At 43.1% G+C, this 13,811-nt stretch overlaps 1 protein-coding gene across 1 annotated transcript in view; it reads left to right on the top strand.

Moving 5' to 3' along the window:
- The first annotated feature begins 5,667 nt into the window (after positions 1 to 5,667).
- The window catches only part of LOC138676360 (uncharacterized), a 91,967-nt gene continuing 83,823 nt past the window's right edge, over positions 5,668 to 13,811 (top strand). The window contains exon 1 of the mRNA XM_069765563.1: positions 5,668 to 5,870. Within this exon, the coding sequence (XP_069621664.1) occupies positions 5,724 to 5,870 (147 nt within the window). The 5' untranslated portion in view covers positions 5,668 to 5,723. The remainder of the gene's footprint in view (positions 5,871 to 13,811) is intronic.

Here is a 13,811-nt window from a genome sequence, read left to right as displayed (position 1 = left end):
CAGGTCGCAAGAATGGAAATGCCGATGCCCTATCCCGGATGCCACACTTGAGAGATGTAGAAGAAGAAACGGGGGAGCTTGAAGAAATTGAACTACCAGCCTTCCATCATCCCAAGGCAAAACATCATCAGTCAAGTACCTATCAGAAACAACAAGAGGCGCATTTTAATCCGTTAGCACACCATAGATGGGCTGACACCCAAGACAGCAATCCGGCTGTGAAGTTGGTGAAGGAACTGTTAACTGAGCAAAGTGCATATCCCGATGAGGATGCCCCAGAAGAGACGCATCAACTCTGGAAAGAGAGAGGCAAAATGTTCCTGTATCAAGGGAAGCTCTGTAGAAGGTACACCAATCCGAAAACACATGAATTGGTTTGGCAGATTATCGTGCCTAAACAAGATGTCAAGATGGTCCTCGAAGCTTACCATAATGGTGCTGGTCACTTTGGTTGGAAAAAGTTAGAAGTACTTCTAAGAGAAAGATTTTATTGGGTCGGGATGAGAAAATCAATCGAACAGTGGTGCAGAAATTGTGGCCCGTGCAACCTCAGAAGAAACGATCAAAAGAACCAAAGAGCACCACTGCAGCCCATAATCACCAAACAACCACTTGAACTTGTAGCCATAGACCACGTGAAGTTAATACCAAGCCGGTCCGGCTATGTCTATGCCTTGACCATCGTGGACCATTATTCACGCTTCTTGGTAGTAGTACCCGTAAAAGATCTGACAGCAAAAACAGCAGCCAAAGCGTTCCAAACGTACTTTTGTAGACCCCATGGATATCTGGAACAGGTTCTCACCGACCAAGGTACAGCCTTTGAATCAGAGATCTTCAGAGAATTCTGTAATATGTATGGTTGCAAAAAGATCAGGACGACGGCCTATCATCCACAAACAAACGGCTTATGCGAGAAGATGAACCATATAGTAATAGACCTACTAAAGACTTTACCTGAGACAGAAAGGAATCAATGGGCAGAGAAATTGCCTGACTTGGTGGATCTGTATAATCATGTCCCGGTGAGCTCCACCAACTGCACCCCAGCTTATCTTATGCGTGCAAGACCCGGCCAATTACCAATCGATCTAGAAATGGGAATTCTGAAACCAGACGCAGAAGTTCAAGACTCCAATTGGGATATCATACGGCAAAAGCAGTATCGCCAAGTGCAAGAGAGTGTGGAAAGAAGCCTTCAGCAAACTAGAGAAAGACAAGAGCGAACTTTCAACCAGAATGCTCTAGCGACCCCATTAAGACCGGGTGACCAAGTGCTCAAGAGAAATCGTCGAACCAATAAACTGGACAATCAGTGGGAAGCCGTACCCTACACAGTTTTACCAACAAGAGTGGATAATCCTAAAATGTGTCTCATTAGCAAAAACGGAGGCTTAACATCTGTACTAGTGTCAAGAGACAATATTAAATTATGTCCGGAAGCATTGAAAGAGCCAGACGTTGTCCAGCCAGAACCGGAAGTTATTCAACCCATACAGGTTCAACCAGTAAAGGAAAAAGAAGAGGAAGTGTATCACACCTGTATAGGAGACTTTCCCAAAACCCTACTAACATACCATGGTGCAGTAGTGGTTCCCATGGTGGCCTTTTATCCAACACCGAACCCAATACCAGAAGTCCCAAGACAGGAAGAGGCTGACCCCGTACTACAGGAGGTTCCAGGCCAGGAAGAACAGATTCCTGAAAAGAGTAATCCCATTCACGGTGGACTTGCCAACTCCATAGTTATGGAATTATCTTTAGCAGAGCGGGCAGATACTACATCCGCAGTAGACAGTAGTACTCCACATGAAGAGATACCGCTATTACGTAGATCACAGCGTAGTACCCAGGGTCAATTACCGGCCAGGTATGCAGATTACCAACTATAAAGCTCATAATGTGAATTGTATATATGTTATGCCGTATATAGTTAAACAGAAAATGTAGTATAGTCATTGTTATCAGTCTGCAACGTTTAAGCCCAGTACCTACAGAGACTTGTCTGTATGAACTTCTTGCATATTCTTGAACTTGTTATCAGCCCGGAGGCACTAAATCAAAGCTCCGGAAAGACTGCTTTTTGAACTTTGCTTTTTGCTCTTTTTGAACTTTCTTTAGACTTTATATTGAGTACCTTCAAGGGTAGAACTGTATTAATGGACGCTATTTGAAGTGACTTTTTACAGAACTCTATTTTTGTTTCCTTGAGTGGTTTTTGTAACTTTTCATTTTTAAGACTCTGTACATATTAATTGTTATTTCAAAATGTTATCGTCCCACAGTCCCGGAGTACTGTTCTTAACTAAGGGGGAATGTGGCACCCCTAGGGGTATTTGCCACAAAAATAGTTACTGACACTAGACACAAATACTAAAATAGCAAAACTGCACTACCACCTCCGGCCAGAAGGGGGAGCTCCAGAGACTCCCCTTAATCCATTCTGGTCTGAGAGAAGAAATGGCAGTTGGGCCAAGGAGCTGAAAGTGAGAGGTCATACAGTTGAATCTCTAACAGCCCTGTGACTGTTACCAGGCCTAAATCACCGGCCTGAGGAGAAGAGGGATAGAGAAAAAGGACATTGTGAGAACCGGGTAGCATTAATCACTACCCAGAACAGGTGCAAAGACGGATACCGGATCCGTGGCTGTATTCATTATATATAATACAGCAACCGGAAAAACGTGAGGTGATATCAGCTTCACTAGGGTCGGACGCAGCAACAGACACAGAGTTCAGCGGTACTCCCAGAGGGGGTAAACCGATAAAAGGACTCGGGTTGCCCGTCGAACCAGGACCCGGAGGGGACAGATTGGGCCGGTAGCCAGTTCACATACAGCAGCAGGGCCACACAGAAATTGCGCACAATAAGAGGCGAAGACCCCGGCAGGGTCAAAGTAACTCAGAGTTCCCATACAGACTCCAGTGACAGGACTGGTTGTAAATCCTTTTATGTTAAAGTAAACTGGTTAAACGTTTCAGTGCCTCAGTCTTTCATTTGGACAATAGCCATCTATCCAGGATCGGGATCGTCACCGCTGGGAGAACCTGCTGCTGATCAAGTAAGTGCCTGTCCCCTCATGATACCCCTTACACTGTGCATTGCCTGAGGCCACAGCACCGGGTCAAGCCACCCGTGACATCCCCCTCAAGAGACAGACTCCATTGGTCCGGTGCTGGGTATCCCGGTCTCCTGGGCGTCACAATATATATATATATATATATATGTCAGTAGACACATATATGTATATATATTATTACTTCATACAGCGCTAGATAGCTTTAAAGCCGGTAATTCAATTACCGGCTTTTGCTATCTCCTTCCTAAACCCGACATGATATGAGACATGGTTTACATACAGTAAACCATCTCATATCCCCATTTTTTGCATATTCCCCACTACTAATGTTAGTAGTGTGTATATGCAAAATTTGGCCGTTCTAGCTATTAAATTAAAGGGTTAAATGTCGGAAAAAATTGGCGTGGGCTCCCGCGCAATTTTCTCCGCCAGAGTAGTAAAGCCAATGACTGAGGGCAGATATTAATAGCCTGGAGAGGGTCCATGATTATTGCCCCCCCGGCTAAAAACATCTGCCCCCTATTCTGGCACTTGGCCACTCTCTTCCCATTCCCGTGTAGCGGTGGGATATGGGGTAATGAAGGGTTAATGCCACCTTGCTATTGTAAGGTGACATTAAGCCAAATTAATTATGGAGAGGCGTCAATTATGACACCTATCCATTATTAATCCAATAGTAGTAAAGGGTTAAAAAATACACAAACACATTATTAAAAAGTATTTTAATGAAAAAATCACAAAGGTTGTTGTAATATTTTATTCTACGCTCAATCCACTCACTGAAGACCCTCGATCTGTAACCAAAAAAAAAAACCAACAATATACATACCTTCCGAAGATCTGTAAAGTCCCACAATGTAAATCCATCTGAAGGGGTTAAAATATTTTGCAGCAAGGAGGTCTGCTAATGCAGCGCTGCTCTTTGCTGCAAAACCCCGGGGAATGAAGGTAAAGTAGGTCAATGACCTATATTTACCTTCATTTGCGGTTAGGCGCCCTCTGCTGGTTGTCCCTAGATCGTGGGAACTTTCCTAGAAAGCTCCCAGGCTCGAGTTCATATGAGGACAACCAGCAGAGGGCGCCTTTTATGAACTCGAGCCTGGGAGCTTTCTAGGAAAGTTCCCACGATCTAGGGACAACCAGCAGAGGGCGCCTCACCGCAAATGCAGGTAAATATAGGTCATTGACCTACTTTACCTTCATTCTCCGGGGTTTTGCAGCAAGGAGCAGCTGCATTAGCAGAGCTCCTGGCTGCAAAATATTTTAACCCCTTCAGATGGATTTACATCGTGGGACTTTACAGGTCTTCGGAAGGTATGTATATTGTTGGTTTATTATTTTGACTTTGTTACAGATCGAGGGTCTTCAGTGAGTGGATTGAGCGTAGAATAAATTATTACAACAACCTTTGTGATTTTTTTCATTAAAATAATTTTTAATAATGTGTGTGTCTTTTTTTTAACTCTTTATTAGTATTTAGTTTTTAGCCAGGGGGGGGGGGCCAATAACCGTGGACCCTCTCCAGGCTATTAATATCTGCCCTCAGTCACTGGCTTTACTACTCTGGCGGAGAAAATTGCGCGGGAGCCCACGCCAATTTTTTCCGCCATTTAACCCTTTAATTTAATAGCTAGAACGGCCAAATTTTGTATATACACACTATTAACATTAGTAGTGTGGAATATGCAAAAAAAATGGGGATATGAGATGGTTCACTGGATGTAAACCAGGTCTCATATCATGTCGGGTTTTAGGAAGGAGATAGCAAAAGCCGGTAATTGAATTACCGGCTTTCTGCTATATCGCGCTGGATGAAATATTAATATATATATATATATGTGTCTCACTGACATTATATATATATATATATATATATATATACGTATTCTATGTGTACACATTTATTATACCTATTCTATTGTAAGCTGTCAGTGTGATTTTACTGTACACCGCGCTGAATTGCCGGCTTTTCTCTCTAACAGCGCTGCGTATTTCTCGCAAGTCACACTGCTGGTCCGTGTGTAATCCGTATTTTTGGGGCTTCCATAGACTTTCATTGGCGTTTTATTTGCGGAATACGTTGACAAACGCAGCATGCTGCGATTTTCTACCGCCGTAGAAAGCCGTATAATACTGATCAGTAAAATACGGCAGATAGGAGCAGGGGCATAGAGAATAATTGGGACGTTTGTTTTGCGAGTTTTACGGACGTATTTTCTGCGCTCATACGTCCGTAAAACTCGCTAGTGTGACGCCGGCCTTAGTCATATACTCTTGTCAAGAAGCCAGAGTAAAAACATTCCCTTATAATATACTTCTTTTGTAGCAAGTTACATCATTTGGAGAAATGCAGTATGCAACTGTGTACATAGGAATGAATTTGGCGGTATTGTTCACTTGCTAAGAGTTAGCATAATATTACTGAATAATAAAACTGAATCATTTTCATTTAGACATAAAAAATATCTTTTACTTTTGCTGCTCTCTATGGACAGAAAGGGTTACTATACAGAGTACTCCGCCTAGTTGCAGGTTTTTTTTTCCCATTGTAGCCTTTTTATTTTCTATCACTTCCTGCTCTCATTCTTCCTTGTGTAGTATGACCGGAGTGTTCCTTACAACAAATTGCAGCAACCTGGAAAAATGGATCCTACTAAGGTTGAATGGACTTCAACTGAATTTAGTCTTCAAGGTTATGCGACCACCTTCCATAATGCGTTTCCCAACATCATCAAGATCACAGAGGGGTTCCTTGGAAAACAGGAGATAGACAGTGTCAGCTCCAGCACGGTGAGAACAGCATAGAATTATATACAGGTGTTATAACCTGCTGGGTATAGCTATATGGTAAAGCTGTCTGGATTTTCTGAACATTAGCTGAACCATGTATGGTTCTATGATCTTCTGTTTCATTGTTGGTGGATGTTCTCATATTATTTCTAATATTTGGGTATAATGTTTTACATTGTTGTTTGCTCACTGCTTCTTCTGTAATGTTTTGTGCTACATATGTGTTAGAGTAGGAGTTCCTCTAGGTAGATCGGTAATTGATGCTATCGGCTACAGACTGGAGTGGTTCTGTAGTCAGTAGAAGTCTGGAAAGCGCCATTATTAATATTATTATTAGTAGTATTTTTAGCAGTTGTTCAATGTTCCTTTTAGTAATCCCCTTTAAATCCCTGTTGTAGGTGTTATTGTATACTTATATTTTTAAGAAGGTTTTTCTTCTGCCTTTTTTTCCAAGAGGGTCCCTATACACATTAGATATTCCAAAATATGTTTGATGGTTATCAGCAGCTCTAAGGGAATCTGCCATCTAAGTTGAGATTATTAAATTAGGAAGCTGTAAATCTCATAAACGCCTTTGTAGATATCCTCCTGTTCATATGTCTACATCATACTCAACTGTTTGTTTCACATTGATACCTATTAATGTGCAATTAAAAACATTTTTTTCCGAGATTTTGATTTCTGTAAATGAGACAACTGTTGCCTTCTTCTAAAAAAGATAACAAATAAGCCTAATTGGCGACCCAATAATCTATTGTCATTGTAATATTGACATAATAATAATAATAATCTTTTATTTTTATATAGCGCTAACATATTCCGCAGCGCTTTACAGTTTGCACACATTGTTTGATGATTCATGTGCTAACTGTGCTGTAATGGTTTCTGGTTGTTTTATGATGTGCGCGGCCACACCTACCCTGCTTTTATCAGGGTTTGAGTGTGCACCTGTGTTGCTTCTACAGCCTATTGCTGAGGAGCAGCTCCTATATATACTTCCTCTTTGCTGCTGAGCGTGGCCCAGAGCATTGCATTGTGTTTCTGTGTCTTGCCCAGTGAGTTAGGTATGCAGCTCCCGTTCTGTCTGCAGTCTGTTCTGGGAGAGCTGATACATGTCTACCACCTGCTCTGGGGGCAGAATACCCATATCCGTTTCTATCTTGTTTTGTCTGCCTGTTCTGGGAGCAGAGTACCCAGATCCCGCCTGCTCTGGGGGCAGAATACCCAGATCCGTTAGTATCTTGTTTTGTCCGCCTGTTCTGGGAGCAGAGTACCCAGATCCACCTATCCTGGAGGCTGCATATCCAGTACCTGATCCTGTCTGAACTGTGTAATTTGTGCAATGTTCCTGTGTCCGATGTCCTGATGTCCTGAGGACCACCCTGTGACGACGTCCTTCTGGGATCGGTGTCTGATGTTCTCCTGCTGAGCCTGTGCTACGCCTGAGGCCTGAGAGAGAGGCCATCCTAGTAAGCCTGTGCCAGATGACCCTGGACTGCATCAACCCGTGTTGACTCCTGCCATCGTCTGACGTTTGTCCAAGGTGTTTTTTTTCCTGATGTCCTGCCTGTGTCCTGAGGTCCTGCCTGTGTCCTGATGTCTAGCCTGTGATCCGATGTTCCACCGGTTTCCCGGGGTTCACCCAGTGACGACGTTCTTCTGGGATCGCTGTCTGATGTTCTCCTGCTGAGCCTGTACTACACCTGAGGCCTGAGAGAGAGGCCATCCTAGTATACCCGTGCCAGTTGATCCTGGACTGCATCAACCCGTGATGACTCCTGCCATCGTCTGACGTCTGAGACGTGTACCCTTCCTTGATGTGTGGAATCGGGATCCTGACATCATTATGTTTTGTTATGTACTGTGCTTTCATTTAAGTAAACTTTGTTTCTTCATACCTGAAGTTGTGCAGTGTAGTCTAGTTCTGCATATTAACATCTTGTTCACATCCTCAGCTGCCACATACCCTGCTCGCTGCCCTTCCCTAGTCTGGGAAGGTCAAGGTTACTCTTTGTGGTCCAGTGGGTCCACATTGCATTCCTTTTTGGGATGCTCGCCCACGTCGTCATGGTCAGGCGACGAGGAGGCGTCGGCTTGGCCGCGTCTGCGGTCGTAGCCATAACAAAAGCAAGGCTGGAGTTTGCCAAAACTTACCTGAGAAAGCCTAAAACGTTTTGGAAGAATGTTCTCTGGTCAGATGAGACAAAAGTAGAGCTTTTTGGGCAAAGGCATCAACATAGAGTTTACAGGAGAAAAAAAGAGGCATTGAAAGAAAAGAACACGGTCCCTACAGTCAAACATGGCGGAGGTTCCCTGATGTTTTGGGGTTTCTTTGCTGCCTCTGGCACTGGACTGCTTGACCGTGTGCATGGCATTATGAAGTCTGAAGACTACCAACAAATTTTGCAGCATAATGTAGGGCCCAGTGTGAGAAAGCTGGGTCTCCCTCAGAGGTCATGGGTCATCCAGCAGGACAATGACCCAAAACACACTTCAAAAAGCACTAGAAAATGGTTTGAGAGAAAGCACTGGATACTTCTAAGGTGGGCAGCAATGAGTCCAGACCTGAATCCCATAGAAAACCTGTGGAGAGATCTAAAAATGGCAGTTTGGAGAAGGCACCCTTCAAATATCAGGGACCTGGAGCAGTTTGCCAAAGAAGAATGGTCTAAAATTCCAGCAGAGCATTGTAAGAAACTCATTGATGGTTACCGGAAGCAGTTGATCGCAGTTATTTTGGCTAAAGGTTGTGCAACCAAATATTAGGCTGAGGGTGCCAATACTTTTGTCTGGTCCATTTTTGGAGTTTTGTGTAAAATGATCAATGTTTTGCTTTTGCTTCACTCTCTTTTATGTTTTTTTCATTTAAGACAAATTAAATGAAGATAATGATACCAAAGAATTTGTGATTGCAATCATTTTCACAAAGAAACTGAGTATTATCTGACAGAATTGCAGGGGTGTCAATACTTTTGCCCATGACTGTAATAAGAGAGCAATGGATGACACCATATATAACAGTGAAGGACAGTATTTAAAAAAAGACAGTGCTATGCATAATAAGGCAGGACACTATGTAATAAGGGATGGCACTATACATAATAAAGGAGAACACTGTAATAATTGACATGCTATACACATTAAGAGGGTACACTATATAACAGTGGACAACACAGTTCATAATAAGAGAGGACACTGTCTAATAAGGGACAGTGCTATACATGATAAGCGTATAGATGGCACTAGCTTAATAAGAGAGATAGTTTAGATCCAAGACTTTAACTCCAATCATCTACCAGTATCTACCAGCTGAGCACATAAACCCATTCAATCGAATGGGGCTGTACTGAATTTCCTGCACAGCTACACAGACTCTCAACAACCATAATATTGTGGCATAACCAAGCGATATGCCATTATATGATCTGTCGAAAATTCCCCTTTAATTCCATACACAATGTTTAGAGAGTGCAACTTTATGATGTTTGACTTCATGATTTGTTTTGTGGTGATCTGCAGAGAACCTGCGTTGTCATTGCAGTCGCATGGTGATGCAAGAAGGTGTAAGAAAGCTGAGATTTATGGCACGTGTGTCATTGGTGCAGAGAGACTAGGAGAGACAGTGCTGGAGAATGTGTGCATGGTCTGTATATAAGGAGTAGTGGTCATGAAGGGAAGAAAACCTTCTGACTTTCTCAGCTGGTGAAAATCTCAGGACCATAAGTATGAGCTACTTGTATTCTTCGTATTGAGAGCCCCATGCCTCTATCTACAAAAGGTCACAAATTGCACTAATGATTGATCTGTAAAGATCACGTTAACCTCAAATAATATGTTCTGTTAAACTGAGTAAAACAATATGAAGCATGGGCTAAATCTGAACCGATGAATCTACTGTTGTCCCCTTATATGATCAAGTGCTTTCGTGTACAATGATGTCTTCCAGTCCTAGAATGCAAGATAACCTTAGGTCATAGCCCAGCCCTAAAGAGGATTGATGTAAATCCTATGTATGCCGCCATTTATTACTCTAAATCCCCCTCTGGTCGTGAAACGTGAAATTCTGACAATGCAATTCATGCAAAGGATTCTGTAGTGTAATTTTTAAAGGGGTTTTCCATAATCACAAAATATGTTACCCAATACTTGTATGCTTGTAAAAATACAAACACAGATGGTACACCCTCTCCAGGTCCAATGCTGGCTCTCCTGTCATTGATTACTGGTTGTAGTGGTGAAGTCACCACTTCAGTGTACATCACCATTACAGCTAATCAGTGGCTCGTTTTGTCTACATTGGAAGAACCAGTGAGTATATTGATTGGCTGCAGCAGCTATGTACATACTACTTGTGATATCACTTCTGCAACCAGTATATAAAGACTGGATTACTGTAAGGGAGCCGGCATTGGACCGGGGGAGGGTGACTACTATGTGTTGTTTTAGAAGTATGCATGTGCCTGGGCACATATTTTTTGATCATGGTAAACCCCTTTAAACAGGTTAAATCAAACCTTTCAACGAGGGGCAACATGAATCAGAGTCTGGGTGCACGATTGCAGCCAAGTAACTATTCCTCTCGAACTCTCCGGTGTTGTAGAAAAAGTATGCTTTAAAGAACCGGATGGGGGCAATAGCCAGAGATGAGACTAGTCGGGATTTGCCCCTGGCTAGCTTCTCCCTGGCATGCTAGAGTAGATTGACAGATCTCTCCCATAGCGAGAAACCTTTCAATCACCTGGAGCAGATATGTGAAGAGCCGGTCGGAGACCTGTCAACTTGTCACTTCTCTATATAGGGGATGTACTGCTCTTACCAGCCAGCAAGACAGTGGTCTCCAGCTGGCTTGTGACTTCTCCTTAGAGCCAGCAAGGAAGCCCACTGTCAGTGCACAATGAAACTAGCAGGAGGAACCATGGACACCATGCTGAGAAAATGCTCAGGATAGCAGAGACTAGCCTCAACCTCCCTGATGACTTCTCATTTGAGAATTCCCAATGTGTGTTGGAAGACTGAAATGAAACGTCATTGGAAATAAGAAGAAAAGCATAGATAGGAATTAGAGTAGAGAGAGAAGGGTAGGCATTTTTTTTATTAAAGTATATTGGAAAAATGATTATTTTTTACATTAAATAGATAGAGCATCATATTAAATGTAGATGCATTTCGCACAACCCCTGTAAGTCAATAAGTTATCACACTACAGGAAAAATTCAGGAACACAATTTAAGCTCTGCTGCGTCAAGTAATGCAGCTAAGTGTATGGGGCTGAATTCTTCCTGTGCTGAGATGACTGTCAGACATAGGACCCAACGGCAGCGTTACAGGCAGAACTACATACCATGCTATCACGAACTATGCTGAATAAACTCAGGACTGTGAGAAATGGTGGACGTAAAGAAACAAAGCAAAGTTTTATGAAGATATCTGCATATATGGACCCTGAAGAGTGCCACTGCTGTCCTGCATGCTGGGTTTAATACCCAGCATCTGCTCTAATTCTGAGTGTATAGAAAAAAAATGCATTAAAAATATAATTGTCCATAGGTTACTTTTCTCAGTTAACAAAATGTAAAGTAACATAGTAACATAGTTTTTAAGGTTGAAGGAAGACTTAAAGTCCATCTAGTTCAACCCATAGCCTAACCTAACATGCCCTAACATGTTGATCCAGAAGAAGGCAAAAAAACCCATGTGGCAAAGAGTAAGCTCCACATTGGGGGAAAAATTCCTTCCCGACTCCACATACAGCAATCAGACTAGTTCCCTGGATCAACACCCTATCAAGGAATCTAGTATATATAACATGTAACATTATACTTTTCCAGAAAGGTATCCAGTCCCCTCTTAAATTTTAGTACTGAATCACTCATTACAACATCTTACGGCAGAGAGTTCCATAGTCTCACTGCTCTTACAGTAAAGAATCCGCGTCTGTTATTCTGCTTAAACCTTTTTTCCTCCAGACGTAGAGGATGCCCCCTTGTCCCTGTCTCAGGTCTATGAGTAAAAAGATAATTAGAAAGGTCTTTGTAATGTCCCCTCATGTATTTATACATTGTAATAAGATCACCCCTTAGTCTTCGTTTTTCCAAACTAAATAACCCCAAGTGTAATAATCTGTCTTGGTATTGCAGACTCCCCAGTCCTCTAATAACCTTGGTCGCTCTTCTCTGCACCCGCTCTAGTTCAGCTATGTCTTTCTTATACACCGGAGACCAGAACTGTACACAGTATTCTAAGTGTGGTCGCACTAGTGACTTGTATAGAGGTAAAATGATGTTCTCCTCATGTGCATCTATGCCTCTTTTAATGCATCCCATTATTTTATTTGCCTTTGCAGCAGCTGCCTGACATTGGCCACTAAATGTGAGTCTGTCATCCACCCATACACTCAGGTCTTTTTCAGTGACAGTTTTGCCCAGTGTTTTACAATTAAGCACACACCATATATATTCGTGAATGAGCTGAGATTTTCAGCAGCGGCAGGAGCTGTCGGCTGTGACATCATACTCACCCTCCTCACGCTGTCGCTGAACGCCCCTGTATCTCCGTTGTCCAGTTGCAGCAGCTATTCCTGTGCTGAGCGGTCACGTGGTACCGCTCATTAAGATAATGAATATGCATGTGCCTCCACTCCCATGGCGCCCATATTCATTACCTTAAAGAGCAGTACCATGTGACCGCTCAGCAAAGGAAAAGAGAGCTGCCAGCGCCGGGACAACGGAGATGCAGGGATGTGCAGCGACCGCGTGAGGAGGGTGAGTAAACGGGGGAGGATGGGGGAAGCCCTGCCATGCATACAAGGACGGAGGAGGATGGGGGAAGCCCAGCCATGCATACAAGGACAGGGGAGGATGGGGGAAGCCCAGCCATGCATACAAGGACGAGGGGAGCCCAGCCATGCATAAAAGGATGGGGGAGGACAGGGGAAGCCCAGCCATGCATACAAGGACAGGGGAGGACAGGGAAGCCCAGCCATGCATACAAGGATGGGGGTAGCCCAGCCATGCATACAAGGATGGGATGGGGAGCCACACAGAGTAGGACAGGGATGAGGGGACAATGTATACCCGGCTTATACTTGGGTCAGTAAGCTTACCCAGTTTTCCGAGGCAAAATTAGGTGCCTCGGCTTATACCCGGGTCGGCTTATACTCGAGTATATACAGTAATTATACATCTTATTTTTTCTGCTCAAGTGCATGACCTTATATTTATCCCCATTAAAGCTCATTTGCCATTTATCAGCCCAAGTATCTAGTTTACATAAATCCTCCTGTAATATAACATTGTCCTCCTCTGTATTGATTACTCTGCAGAGTTTAGTGTCATCTGCAAATATTGAAATTCTGCTCTGAATGCCCCCTACAAGGCCACTAATAAATATGTTAAAAAGAAGAGGGCCCAATACTGACCCCTGTGGTACCCCACTGCTAACCGTGACCCAGTCCGTGTGTGCTCCATTAATAACCACCCTTTGTTTCCTGTCCCTGAGCCAGCTCTTAACCCACCTACACATATTTTCCCCTACCCCCATTATTCTCATTTTATGCATCAACCTTTTGTGTGGCACCGTATCAAAACCTTTTGAAAAGTCCATATACACTACGTCCACTGGGTTCCCTTGGTCCAGTCCGGAACTTACCTCTTCATAGAAATTGATCAGATTAGTCTGACAGGAACGGTCCCTAGTAAACCCATGTTTGTATTGGGTCATGAGGTTATTCCTCTTCAGATACTCCAGTATAGCATCCCTTAGAATGCCCTCCAGGATTTTACCCACAGTAGAGGTTAAGCTTACTGGCCTATAATTACCGAGTTCAGTTTTTGTCCCCTTTTTGAATATTGGCAAATTTGCTATACGCCAGTCCTGTGGTACAGACCCTGTTATTATGGAGTCTTTAAAGATTAAAAATAATGGTCTATCAATGACTGTACT

Source organism: Ranitomeya imitator, chromosome 4, assembly GCF_032444005.1.
Source record: "Ranitomeya imitator isolate aRanImi1 chromosome 4, aRanImi1.pri, whole genome shotgun sequence".
In the NCBI taxonomy this organism is placed as follows: Eukaryota; Metazoa; Chordata; class Amphibia; order Anura; family Dendrobatidae; genus Ranitomeya; species Ranitomeya imitator.
Note: the sequence above shows the minus strand (reverse complement) of the source record. Positions and strands in the feature narration are given on the sequence as shown.